The following is a 13,711-nucleotide window of genomic DNA, read 5'->3' as shown; positions in this document are numbered from 1 at the left end:
AACAAGGAGAGGAGCCGCCCGAACAAGGAGAGGAGTCGACTTCGGCGGAAGTCGTGACAATGGGTTAATTGCTGAGTGGAGCTGCTTTGATAGACGCAGGGTTAATGGGCAATGGGTTTTTACGTTGTGTGTGTGTGAGCGTATGTGTGCGCGTACGTGTGTGTATGTGTGTGTGTGTGTGCGTGCGTGCATGTGTGTGTGTGCTGAGGGGACTGTAATAGATGGAGAGAGAAGAGGTCAGAGGATGGTGCATTGGTGATGAGTTGGACCACAGAGTGAAGGAAAAGCAGCCAACAAGTGCTCAGCGTATGTGGGAACTCCTTCAAGACTGTTGTAAAAGCATTCCAGGTGAAGCTGGTTGAGAGAATGCCAAGAGTGTGCAAAGCTGTCATCAAGGCAAAGAATGGCTACTTTGAAGAATCTCTGAATTTTGATTTGTGCTGTTTTCACTTTGGAAAAAATCGTGCCCAAATTAAACGGCCTCGTACTCTGTTCTAGATCGTACAATATGCATATTATTATTACTATTGGATAGAAAACACTCTGAAGTTTCTAAAACTGTTTGAATTATATCTGTGAGTAAAACAGAACTCATTTGGCAGCAAACTTCCATACAGGAAGTGAAAATTCTGAAAATGAGGCTCAGGGCCTGCCTATTCAACTGGCTTTTATTTATGGATCTGTGTGCACTGATACGCCTTCCACTAGATGTCAACAGGCAGTGGAAGGTTGAATGGGGTGTCTAGCTTGATGTGAGGCCGAATAAGAGCTTTTGGAGTGACAGGTCTGCTCTTTTGTCAGTTTTCATCTGCGCGCCGGGGAACCTCACATTGTCTTCTGAAAAGCGTTCGGTATACACTACGAATTGCTCCGGCTCTCATTTTATTGGATACATATGCGAAGAACATCATAAACTAGGATTTTCAACCGAGTTTGACCAGTTTATTCGACGTTTATTGGGAATTTTGGAATTTTTCGTTCCATGCGCCAAGAGATGATGGACACGTGCGCTCCACATTGCCAAAGTTGCTAATTCGACAGAGGAAATGGACATTCTAAAACCAAACAACGATTTATTCTGGACCTAGGACTCCTTGCACAACATTCTGATGGAAGATCAGCAAAAGTAAGAGAATATTTATGATGTTATTTCATATTTCTGTGTAATATGTTGGCTCCAACACGGCGGAGAATAGGTGAGCGCTGTCTCACAATAATGCATTCTGTATGTTGTAGTAAAGTTATTTTTAAAAATCTAACACAGCGGTTGCATTAAGAACCAGTGTATCTTTCATTTGCCATACAACAAGTATTTTTATGTAAAGTTTATGATGAGTTCTTTGGTTAGTTTAGGTGAGTGTCCAAAATATCTCCGGAGATTCTGGTGAATTGTTGCTACGTATTCACAATGTATAACCATGGTTGCAGCTCTAAATATGCACATTTTCGAACAAAACACAAATGTATTGTATAACCTGATGTTATAAGACTGTCATTGATGAAGTTGTCCAAAGGTTAGTGATTAATTTTATCTCTATTGCTGTTTTTTGTGAAAGCTATGTTGGCGGTGAATAAATAGCTTTGTGTGTTTGGCTATTGTGGTAAGCTAATATAATTCTATATTGTGTTTTCGCTGTAAAACACTTAAAAAATCAGAAATATTGGCTGGATTCACAAGATGTTTATCTTTCATTTGCTGTACACCATGTATTTTTCATAAATGTTTTATGATGAGTATTTATGTATTTCACGTTGCTCTCTGTAATTATTCTGGCTGCTTTGGTGCTATTTGTGATGGTGGCTGCAATGTAAATGTCACGTTCCTGACCTGTTTTCCTTTGTCTTGTATTTATTTAGTTGGTCAGGGCGTGAGTTGGGTGGGTTTGTCTATGTGTGATTTTCTATGTTGGGATTTTTGTGTTCGGCCTGGTATGATTCTCAATCAGAGGCAGCTGTCAATCGTTGTCCCTGATTGAGAATCATACTTAGGCAGCCTGGGTTTCACGTGTGTTTTGTGGGTGTTTGTTTCCGTGTTTGTGTTTTCACCACACGGTACTGTATAGGTTTCTGCACTTCGTTTATTTGTTTTTGTAATTCAGTCTTCAAGTTTCGTTATAATAAATCATCATGAACACTAACCACTCTGCGTATTGGTCCGATCCGTCTCGCCTCTCCTCGTCCGAGGAGGAGGAAGAATATGAAAGCCGTTACAGTAAAACTACGATTTATACCTCAAATATGCACATTTTCGAACAAAACATAAATGTATTGTATAACATGATGTTATAAGACTGTCATCTGATGAAGTTGTTCAAGGTTAGTGATACATTTTATCTCTATTTCTGGGTTTTGTGAAAGCTACCTATGCGGTGGAAACATGGTGAAAACATGGCGTTGTGTGTTTGGCTATTGTGGTTAGCTAATATAAATACATATTGTGTTTTCGCTGTTAAACATTTTAAAAATCGGAAATGATGGCTGGATTCACAAGATGTTTATCTTTCATTTGCTGTATTGGACTTGTGATTTCATGAAATTATATTATATGATATCCCTGTCCCGTTAGGCTAGGCTATCCTAGTCAGCTTTTTTGATGAGGATGCTCCCGGATCCGGGATGGGTATTCCTGAAAAGGTTAACACTTTTTTGGTTACTACATGATTCCATATGTGTTATTTCATAGTTTTGATGTCTTCACTATTATTCTACAATGTATAAAATAGTAAAAATAAAGAAAAACCCTTGAATCAGTAGGTGACTCTAAAGTTTTGACTGGTATTGTACATTGGTGGAAAAAGTACCCAATTGTCATACTTGACTAAAAGTAAAGATACAGAAAATGATCCAAGTAAAAGTGAAAGTCACCCAGTAAAATATTACTTTAGTGAAAGTCTAAAAGTATTTGGTTTTTACATATACTTAAGTATCAAAAGTACATTTAATTGCTAAACTATACTTAAGTATCAAAATTTAAAGTATAAATATTTCAAATTCCTTATATTAAGCAAATCAGACGGCAGCATTTTATTTTTCTATTTGTATATACGGATAGGCAGGTGCATGCTCCAACACCACGTCATTTACAAAGGAAGCATTTGTGTTTAGTGACTCCGCCGGATCAGAGGCAGTAGAGATGATAAGGGATGCTCTCTAGAATAGTGTGTGAATTGGACCTGTCCTGCTAAGCATTCAAAATGTAACAAGTACTTTTGGGTGTCAGGGAAAATGTGTGGAGTAGAAAGTACATTATTTTCTTTAGGAATGTAGTGAAGTAAAAGTTTTAAAAAGTTGTCCAAAATATAAATAGTAAAGTAAAGTACAAAAAAACGACTAAGTAGTACTTTAAAGTATTTTAGTTAAGTACTATTTATTGTAAGATGCAATCAGTCAATGGTGCCACCTCTCAATGATTTTAGAGGGCGGAATCAGGATGATTTAAGTGGTTTCTCTGTGTCTGACTATGTCCAGAGGTGGGCAGGATGATCTGATCACAATAAGATCACAAAGTGTCTTTTAATTGTCTACACCGACTAGAAATTTGGGCACAATCAGAATGTGGAAAATAAGAACAAAGGACGCAAGTTAGAAGCAGGTATAAATTAGGCTAGTGTGTGTGTGTGTGTGTGTGTGTGTGTGTGTGTGTGTGTGTGTGTGTGTGTGTGTGTGTGTGTGTGTGTGTGTGTGTGTGTGTGTGTGTGTGTGTGTGTGTGTGTGTGTGTGTGTGTGTGTGTGTGTGTGTGTGTGTGTGTGTAGCTAGATGCTTGGCTTCTGGAGGGAGGGAGAAGCTCTTGAGTTATCTCTGTGTGTTGGGGACTGAGAGGAGGTTGTGAGCCAGCAGGACCAACTGTCCTGTTACTGTCTGAGTTGAGCTGATACTGTATCATAAACTCTGGAGAGAGAGAGAGAGAGAGAGGGCTTCAAGGACCTCTGGACAGTGTCTCTGTCTCTATCTGTCTGGTGAGAGAGAGGCAGGGGTTCAAGGACCTCTGGGCAGTGTCTCTGTCTCTATCTGTCTGGTGAGAGAGAGGCAGGGCTTCAAGGACCTCTGGACAGTGTCTCTGTCTCTATCTGTCTGGTGAGAGAGAGGCAGGGCTTCAAGGACTTCTGGACAGTGTCTCTGTCTCTATCTGTCTGGTGAGAGAGAGAAACAGGGCTTCAAGGACCTCTGGACAGTGTCTCTGTCTGTCTGGTGAGAGTTAGGCAGGGCTTCAAGGACCTCTGGACAGTGTCTCTGTCTCTATCTGTCTGGTGAGAGTGAGAGAGGGCTTCTAAGACCTCTGGGCAGTGTCTCTGTCTCTATCTGTCTGGTGAGAGAGAGGCAGGGCTTCAAGGACCTCTGGACAGTGTCTCTGTCTCTATCTGTCTGGTGAGAGAGAGGCAGGGCTTCAAGGACCTCTGGACAGTGTCTCTGTCTCTATCTGTCTGGTGAGAGAGAGGCAGGGCTTCAAGGACCTCTGGACAGTGTCTCTGTCTCTATCTGTCTGGTGAGAGAGAGAGGGCTTCAAGGACCTCTGGACAGTGTCTCTGTCTCTATATGTCTGGTGAGAGAGAGAGGGCTTCAAGGACCTCTGGACAGTGTCTCTGTCTATCTGTCTGGTGAGAGAGAGGCAGGGCTTCAAGGACCTCTGGACAGTGTCTCTGTCTCTATCTGTCTGGTGAGAGTGAGAGGGCTTCAATGACCTCTGGACAGTGTCTCTGTCTCTATCTGTCTGGTGAGAGAGAGGCAGGGCTTCAATGACCTCTGGACAGTGTCTCTGTCTCTATCTGTCTGGTGAGAGAGAGGCAGGGCTTCAAGGACCTCTGGACAGTGTCTCTGTCTCTATCTGTCTGGTGAGAGTGAGAGGGCTTCAATGACCTCTGGACAGTGTCTCTGTCTCTATCTGTCTGGTGAGAGTTAGAGAGGTCTGTATCTGTCTGGTTGGAGTTAGAGAGGTCTGTATCTGTCTGGTTGGAGTTAGAGAGGTCTGTATCTGTCTGGTTGGAGTTAGAGAGGCCTTCATCTGTCTGGTTGGAGTTGGAGAGGCCTGTAACTGTCTGGTTGGAGTTAGAGAGGCCTGTATCTGTCTGGTTGGAGTTGGAGAGGCCTGTATCTGTCTGGTTGGAGTTGGAGAGGCCTGTATCTGTCTGGTTGGAGTTGGAGAGGCCTGTATCTGTCTGGTTGGAGTTGGAGAGGCCTGTATCTGTCTGGTTGGAGTTAGAGAGGCCTGTAACTGTCTGGTTGGAGTTAGAGAGGCCTGTATCTGTCTGGTTGGAGTTAGAGAGGCCTGTATCTGTCTGGTTGGAGTTGGAGAGGCCTGTATCTGTCTGGTTGGAGTTGGAGAGGCCTGTAACTGTCTGGTTGGAGTTGGAGAGGCCTGTATCTGTCTGGTTGGAGTTAGAGAGGCCTGTATCTGTCTGGTTGGAGTTGGAGAGGCCTGTATCTGTCTGGTTGGAGAGGCCTGTATCTGTCTGGTTGGAGTTGGAGAGGCCTGTAACTGTCTGGTTGGAGTTAGATAGGCCTGTATCTGTCTGGTGAGAGTTAGAGAGGCCTGTATCTGTCTGGTTGGAGTTGGAGAGTCCTGTATCTGTCTGGTTGGAGTTAGAGAGGCCTGTATCTGTCTGGTTGGAGAGGCCTGTATCTGTCTGGTTGGAGTTAGAGAGGCCTGTATCTGTCTGGTTGGAGTTAGTGAGGCCTGTATCTGTCTGGTTGGAGTTAGAGAGGCCTGTATCTGTCTGGTTGGAGTTAGAGAGGCCTGTATCTGTCTGGTTGGAGTTGGAGAGGCCTGTATCTGTCTGGTTGGAGTTAGAGAGGCCTGTATCTGTCTGGTTGGAGTTGGAGAGGCATGTATCTGTCTGGTTGGAGTTGGAGAGGCATGTATCTGTCTGGTTGGAGAGGCCTGTATCTGTCTGGTTGGAGTTAGAGAGGCCTGTATCTGTCTGGTTGGAGTTAGAGAGGCCTGTATCTGTCTGGTGAGAGTTAGAGAGGCCTGTATCTGTCTGGTTGGAGTTAGTGAGGCCTGTATCTGTCTGGTTGGAGTTAGAGAGGCCTGTATCTGTCTGGTTGGAGTTGGAGAGGCATGTATCTGTCTGGTTGGAGTTAGAGAGGCCTGTATCTGTCTGGGTGGAGTTGGAGAGGCATGTATCTGTCTGGTTGGAGTTAGAGAGGCCTGTATCTGTCTGGTTGGAGTTAGAGAGGCCTGTATCTGTCTGGTTGGAGTTAGAGAGGCCTGTATCTGTCTGGTTGGAGTTAGAGAGGCCTGTATCTGTCTGGTTGGAGTTAGAGAGGCCTGTAACTGTCTGGTGAGAGTTAGAGAGGCCTGTATCTGTCTGGTTGGAGTTAGAGAGGCCTGTAACTGTCTGGTGAGAGTTAGAGAGACCTGTATCTGTCTGGTTGGAGTTAGAGAGGTCTGTATCTGTCTGGTTGGAGTTGGAGAGGCCTGTATCTGTCTGGTTGGAGTTAGAGAGGCCTGTATCTGTCTGGTTGGAGTTAGAGAGGCCTGTAACTGTCTGGTTGGAGTTAGAGAGGCCTGTATCTGTCTGGTTGGAGTTAGAGAGGCCTGTATCTGTCTGGTTGGAGTTAGAGAGGTCTGTATCTGTCTGGTTGGAGTTAGAGAGGCCTGTAACTGTCTGGTTGGAGTTGGAGAGGCCTGTATCTGTCTGGTTGGAGTTAGAGAGGCCTGTATCTGTCTGGTTGGAGTTGGAGAGGCCTGTATCTGTCTGGTTGGAGTTAGAGAGGCCTGTATCTGTCTGGTTGGAGTTAGAGAGGCCTGTATCTGTCTGGTTGGAGTTAGAGAGGCCTGTATCTGTCTGGTTGGAGAGGTCTGTATCTGTCTGGTTGGAGTTAGAGAGGCCTGTAACTGTCTGGTTGGAGTTGGAGAGGCCTGTATCTGTCTGGTTGGAGTTAGAGAGGCCTGTATCTGTCTGGTTGGAGTTAGAGAGGCCTGTATCTGTCTGGTTGGAGTTAGAGAGGCCTGTATCTGTCTGGTTGGAGTTAGAGAGGCCTGTATCTGTCTGGTTGGAGAGGCCTGTATCTGTCTGGTTGGAGTTAGAGAGGCCTGTATCTGTCTGGTTGGAGTTAGAGAGGCCTGTATCTGTCTGGTTGGAGAGGCCTGTATCTGTCTGGTTGGAGTTAGAGAGGCCTGTATCTGTCTGGTTGGAGTTAGTGAGGCCTGTATCTGTCTGGTTGGAGTTAGAGAGGCCTGTATCTGTCTGGTTGGAGTTAGAGAGGCCTGTATCTGTCTGGTTGGAGTTGGAGAGGCCTGTATCTGTCTGGTTGGAGTTAGAGAGGTCTGTATCTGTCTGGTTGGAGTTAGAGAGGCCTGTATCTGTCTGGTTGGAGTTGGAGAGGCCTGTATCTGTCTGGTTGGAGTTAGAGAGGTCTGTATCTGTCTGGTTGGAGTTGGAGAGGCCTGTTCAGAAGGAGTGGTGCTCTACACTATCGTCTAGGGTTGTTCAGGTTTTTAAATAGTTTCACTGTTAAATCAATACGTCCCTTAGATATGATGACTAAAAACAGCCTTGACAGACTTCTCTCTGTCTCTCTGTCTCTCTGTCTCTCTGTCTCTCTGTCTCTCTGTCTCTCTGTCTCTCTGTCTCTCTGTCTCTCTGTCTCTCTGTCTCTCTCTCTGTCTCTGTCTCTGTCTCTCTCTCTGTCTCTCTCTCTGTCTCTCTCTCTCTCTCCTCTTCCTCTTTATTCCTCCGGCCTTCCTCTCCTCTCCTGGCCAGTCTAACCCACATCATTTGATGCCAGACAGAGTATCGCTCTGACCTGAAAATATCTGCTGGTCCTTCCTGGCACTTCTTAAGGCTTTGTGGGTATCAGTAATTACTGGACCGGCTGACTGTTCAACCTCACCCGCTGCCAGGCACCAGTTAAATGACCTCACCTTATTTTGTTACATAGTTGCTGTTTTTTGTCCTCTGTTATTTTCTCTCACCCCAGAATGAACCCCGACTATCTCCCATCATGAATTCCTCTGCGTCCCAAATGGCATCATATTCTCTATATAGTGAAAGCACCAGCCCCCTGCCCCTCCCCTGCTGGACTGGGCCGTAATCTGAAGAGGGGCTTTGTCTGTCTCTGTGTGCGTTTGTGAAGTCTGTCTGTGTGTTGAACTGCTGGCTAGCCTGGCCTGTGTTGTGCTGGGGTGATCCATGCTTAGAGGGGGACTTCATAGGGCGAGCAGCTCAGACTTCAGGGCCCCAGCTAGCGCTCTCTCTCTCTCTCTCTCTCAATTTCAATTCAATTCAATTCAATTTGCTTTATTGGCATGACGTAACAATGTACATATTGCCAAAGCTTGTTTACAATGTAAAAATGAGAATCAAAATTGTCAACGGGACAATAGTAACAACAATAACCAAGGGTCAAAATAACCATACATTCAACAATAACAATAAACATACAGTAAAGGACATGTGCAGGTTGATTGGTTTGTCAGACACTGTCCCTCAACTTATGGCAGGCAGCAATGTAGTGCGCTGCCAACCCACAGCTCTCTGCGTCCTCCCCCAACAGGACGGGTAGCCTATCCTCATCAGAGAGGTCTTTGAAACCTTGAATAAGAGTTTCAAATTTGGGGAAATGACACTCTCTAATTGTTTTATATTTTTGACATTTTGTCAGGAAATGCAGCTCCGTCTCAGGTTCTGCTATTGTGCAGTGGTTGCACAGCCTTTCCTCTACAGGGAGCCAGGTTTTCCTGTGTCTACCCTTCTCAATGGCAAGGCTGTGCTCACTGAGCCTGTACTTTGTCAAGGTTTTTCTAAAGTTTTGATCAGTAACCATGGTCAAATATTTAGCCACGGTGTACTGTCGATTTAGGGCCAGATAGCACTGCATTTTGCTCTGTGCTTGTGCTTGTGTTTCCCAATAAGCAATATAGTTTTGTTTTGACTGTGTTGTAATTTGGTTTATCCTGATTGATTGGATGTTCTGGTCCTGAGGCTTCAGTGTGTTAGTAGAACAGGTTTGTGAACTCAGCCCCAGGACCAGCTGGATGAGGGGACTCTTTTCTTTGTTCAGCTCTTGGTATTGCAGGGCTTGGTAATGATATGAGAGGGGGTCACTGTATTTTAGATGTTTCCAAAACTTAATTGCTCTTTTTTGAGTTTTTATTATTAGTGGATATTTGCCTAATTCTGCCCTGCATGCATTGTTTGTAGTTTTCCTCTGGACATGTAGGAGAATCTTACAGAACTCTGCATGCAGGGTTTCAATGGGATGTTTGTCCCATTTGATGAAATCTTGTTTTGCAAGTGGACCCCACACCTCGCTGCCATAAAGTGCAATTGGTTCAATGACATATTCAATTAGTTTTAGCCAAATTTTAATAGGTATTTCAATTTGAATTTGCTTTTTAATTGCGTAGAATGCCCTGCGTGCTTTCTCTCTCAGTTCATTCACTGCTTCATTAAGGTGTCCAGTTGAGCTTATTTTTAAACCTAAGTAATTGTAGTGTGTGCAGTGCTCTATATATTTTGTACCAATTGAGAACTTTGGTCTAATTCCCTGAGATCTGGATCTTCTCTGGAAAATCATTATTTTAGTCTTTTTGGGGTTTACTGCCAGGGCCCAGGTCTGGCAGTACTGCTCTAGCAGGTCCAGGCTCTGCTGTAGGCCATGTGCTGTGGGTGACAGCAGGCATAGGTCATCGGCGAAGAGTAGGCATTTAACCTCTGAATTATGGAGACTAACACCAGGGGCTGAGGATTTTTCTAGAATAGTGGCCAATTCGTTGATGTAAATATTGAAGAGTGCTGGGCTCAGATTACAACCCTGACGAAGGCCCCGCCCCTGGTTAAAGAATTCTGTTCTTTTCTTGCCAATTTTAATGCTGCACGTATTGCCAGTATACATTGATTTAATTATGTCATATGTTTTACCCCCTACACCACTTTCAATAACTTTGTAGAACAGTCCTGTGTGCCAAATAGAATCAAATGCTTTTTGGAAGTCGATAAAGCAAGCGTATATTTTGGTATTATTTTGGTGGACATGTTTATCTATCAGGGTGTGTAGGGTGTAAATATGATCGGTCGTGCGATGTTTTGGTATAAATCCAATTTGGCTTTTACTCAAGACATTGTGCTTATTAAGGAAGTTTAGAACTCTTACATTTATAATACTACAGAAAACCTTCCCCAGGTTACTGTTCACACAAATGCCTCTGTAATTGTTAGGGTCAAATTTGTCTCCGTTTTTAAAGATTGGGGTTATGAGTCCTTGATTCCAGATGTCAGGGAAATAACCTACACTCAGGATCAAATTAAACAGTTTTAATATAGCCAACTGAAATTTTGCACTAGTGAGTTTGAGCATCTCATTTAGGATGCCATCAGGTCCGCATGCCTTTTTAAATTTGAGAGCCTGAAGTTTCTTATAGAGCTCCTGGTCAGTAATTGGGGAGTCCAGTGGATTTTGATTGTCCTTTATAGCTCTTTCTAATCCATTCAACTTCTCATGAATTTGGCGTTGTTCTGCGTTTGTGTCAATTTGAACAGTGTTGTAGAGTGTTTTAAAATGGGTTGTCCAAATGTCACCATTTTGTATCGCTAATTCCTCTTGTTTAGATTTTTTTATTTTTTTCCAATTTTGCCAGAAGTTGTTTGTGTTTATGGACTCCTCAATTAGCGTCAGCTGCTTTCTGTTGTACTGTGCTTTTTTGGTTCTGAGTGTACGTTTATAGAGTTTTAAAGTCCCACAGTAATGAAGGCGTAATTCACCATTATTTGGGTCTCTGTGCTTTTGGTTGGATAGTGTTCTAAGTTTTTTCCTTATAATTTTACAATCTGCATCAAACCAGTTGTCATCTGTGATCTTTTTTGTTTTGTTTTTTATCAATTTCAATTGTGCTTCTTTTGCCGTTTGCCTGAATATATAGTTGATGTTTTGTACTGCTAGATTGATGCCTTCTTTACTGTGAGTGAATGTGGTATCCAGAAAGTTATCTAAGAGTGTTTGGATATTTTGGTTCCAGGTTGCTTTCTGGTATTCTTCTGTGCTGTTTTGGGCCCATCTGTATGAATGTCTGATGTTGTACAGCTTACTGGGCTGTGAATGTGTGGTTGTTTCCATGTCTGTTCTTTTGAGGAACAATGTAATTTGGCTGTGATCAGACAGAGGTGTTAGTGGCTTGACAGTGAATGAGCTGAGAGAGAAGGGGTCAATGTCTGTGATCATATAGTCTACTGTACTGTGGCCAAGAGGTGAGCAGTAGGTGAATCTCCCCAAAGAGTCCCCCCGTAACCTACCATTGACAAAGTACAGACCCAGGCTTCTACAGAGCTGCAACAGATCCCTTCCGTTTTTGTTGACGGTGCTGTCACTGTTGTTTCTATTTGGGAGATTAAGACAGTTAGAAACATTATGGCCTGTAATAAAGCTGTCCCCTCGTGTGGTCGTTAGATCAGGTAGTGTTCCTGTGTGCTCGTTAGATCAGGTAGTGTTCCTGTGTGGTCGTTAGATCAGGTAGTGTTCCTGTGCGCATTTGTGTCCCCACAGATGAGCACATTTTCCCTGGGCCTGGAAATGGCACGTCTCTTCCTCAAGGGTGGGGAAGATCTCCTCTGAGTAATATGGGGATTCTGAGGGGGGGATATAAATTGCGCAAAGGAACACATCTTTTTCTGTCAGTACAAGTTCTTTTTTCAGTTTTAACCAAATGTGATATTTGCCAATTTTGAGGGGATCAATTAGATGTTGTAGGTCGGATTTGTACCAAATGATCAGTCCTCCAGAGTCTCTGCCTCTATTGACAGAGCTGTGTTTTTGTGACGGCACAATTACCTCTCTGTAACCTGTGGGACAGTGAGTGACAATGTCAGCCTTACACCATGTCTCCTGCAGAATGATGACGTCAACATCTTTAAGATTTTTGTTGAACTCCAGTGCTAAACTCTTCAGTCCAAAGGTTGATGAGTTTAGGCCCTGAATGTTCCACATGCTAACTGACAGTGATTTCATGTTCCAAAAGAAAGAATAGCAGTCAGAAATACAGTAACTAACTATTAAGTTGTTAAGAGCGAGATAAACAGGATAACAGCCAACATTTTTTCTGTTATATAAACATTCCTATTCATTGAACAAGTACATTTTAGTACAATAGGTGTGTGTGTGTGTGTGTGTGTGTGTGTGTGTGTGTGTGTGTGTGTGTGTGTGTGTGTGTGTACATGCGTCCGTGTTTGTTTAGTGCAGTTTAGTGCAGATGTATTGGAGGAGCTGTTTAATCTCACTCAATCCCACAGGGTTCTCCTGTCCTCTGACAACCTCTGCGTAGCTGCGCTGGTCCTGCTGTTGGGCCCTGTGGAGTGGAGGGGGGCCAGGTCTGGGCCGTGGGGCTTCCTCTCTGGTCTGGTAGGGGTGGTGGTCTGGTGCGGGGTAGTAGGCTGGGCCCGGTCCGGTCTGGCTAAGCCGATGGAAGTGGTGATGGTCTGGTGGTGGGTGGGGCCTGTGGGGTGCGCTGGGTCTGGTGTGGCGTTGAAGGGGCCTGGGGCTCCTTGTTGGTGCAGTGGTCTGGTAGGGGTCTCTGGGTGGTCCTCTGTCCAGTGCGGCATGGGGTGTTTGTCTACCAAGTGCCACGTCCTTTAGAGACTTGACAAACATCCCTACTGTCTGCTTCCTCAGGTGGGAGTAGTCGTGCAGATGCTCTGGGGTGATTGTTGTGTGGTGAGCAACGTGTACGTTTGGGAGTAGGCCACACCCTCTGGTGATGTCAGCGTTGACTTTCTGAATGGTACGGTGATGGAAGTCTTTGCGGGGCAGCAGAGTGGAGATGGTGATGTGGGAGTTGGGGAACCGCTCAGAGGCCCTCTCTGCTACTCTGTTGACCAGCCTGCCTACTCTCTCCTGCTCCTCTCGCAGGTTGTTGGTGCCGGTGTGAATAATAATGTGGCCTGGTGTGCCAAAGTCAGGCTGGGACAGGATGTGGAGTGCATCCTGTGTTTTTGGGCACCATATTTTGCGCACCTTGTGTTGGGGGAAGAGTTTATCTTCTTGGATGAATTTCCCATTTGAGTCAATGAGGATGGCCACCTCAGTGGGTTTTACCAGATTAGTGTGTTTACGGTCTGGGGCTGGAGTACACAGGGCCTGTGTACATGGAGGGGTGTGTGGGGGTGTGTCAGGGGGGGCCAGAGAGCTTCTCTCTGTCGTAGGTGTCTCCATGTGAGCCTCCTTGTTGACTGGGGGTGTGGGTAAAGTGTTGTCGGTATGGGGGGGGGTTGTGGGTAAAGGTGGGTCGGTGGGGGTGTTAGGGGTGGTGAGGGGCTGCAGCTTCTCTCTAGGAGTCTCTACAGTCTGTTCTCTGTGCTGCAGCACCCTCTTGATGCCAGACAACTCCTTTGTCATCTCCTCCTTTACCTGCACCAGCTCTCTCCTCACGGTGGCCTTTACCTCCTCCAGCGCTGTGGTAAGGCTCTCTCTCAGCTCCTGGACAGAGTTCTTCAGCTGGGTCCTGCACTGGTTGATCTGGTCCTGTAGAAGCTCTGTGTCTGGACTGGTGGTGGTGTAGCTGGGGAGCTGCTCCTTCAGCTCAGTAACCCATACCTCTATCACTGCCAGCCTGTCTCTCAACAGGCTGATGGTAGTGGGGTCTTGGCTCTGGTGGTTGTAGGCAGGCAGGGGGGAGGATGGTCCTGCTGTTGGGGTGCCTGAGGTGAGGGGAGAGGTCGGGGTGCTGTCCTTTTCTTTTTTGCTTTCCGCTATCTTCGTTAGGGTGGGGAAGTCCTGCAC

General features: G+C 45.1%; 1 protein-coding gene across 1 annotated transcript in view; it reads right to left on the bottom strand.

Annotated features, from left to right (window-relative positions):
- Positions 1 to 4,731: 4,731 nt before the first annotated feature.
- The window catches only part of LOC139572760 (serine-rich adhesin for platelets-like), a 9,037-nt gene continuing 57 nt past the window's right edge, over positions 4,732 to 13,711 (bottom strand). The window contains exons 1-4 of the mRNA XM_071395923.1: positions 13,526 to 13,711; positions 12,947 to 13,408; positions 12,550 to 12,706; positions 4,732 to 7,388 (exon numbers count right to left, since the gene is read on the bottom strand). The exon at positions 13,526 to 13,711 is cut by the window's right edge and continues 57 nt beyond it. Of these exons, the coding sequence (XP_071252024.1) occupies positions 4,732 to 7,388; positions 12,550 to 12,706; positions 12,947 to 13,408; positions 13,526 to 13,711 (3,462 nt within the window). The remainder of the gene's footprint in view (positions 7,389 to 12,549; positions 12,707 to 12,946; positions 13,409 to 13,525) is intronic.

The sequence above is a fragment of the Salvelinus alpinus genome, chromosome 1 (genome assembly GCF_045679555.1).
Source record: "Salvelinus alpinus chromosome 1, SLU_Salpinus.1, whole genome shotgun sequence".
NCBI classification, from domain to species: domain Eukaryota; kingdom Metazoa; phylum Chordata; class Actinopteri; order Salmoniformes; family Salmonidae; genus Salvelinus; species Salvelinus alpinus.
Note: the sequence above shows the minus strand (reverse complement) of the source record. Positions and strands in the feature narration are given on the sequence as shown.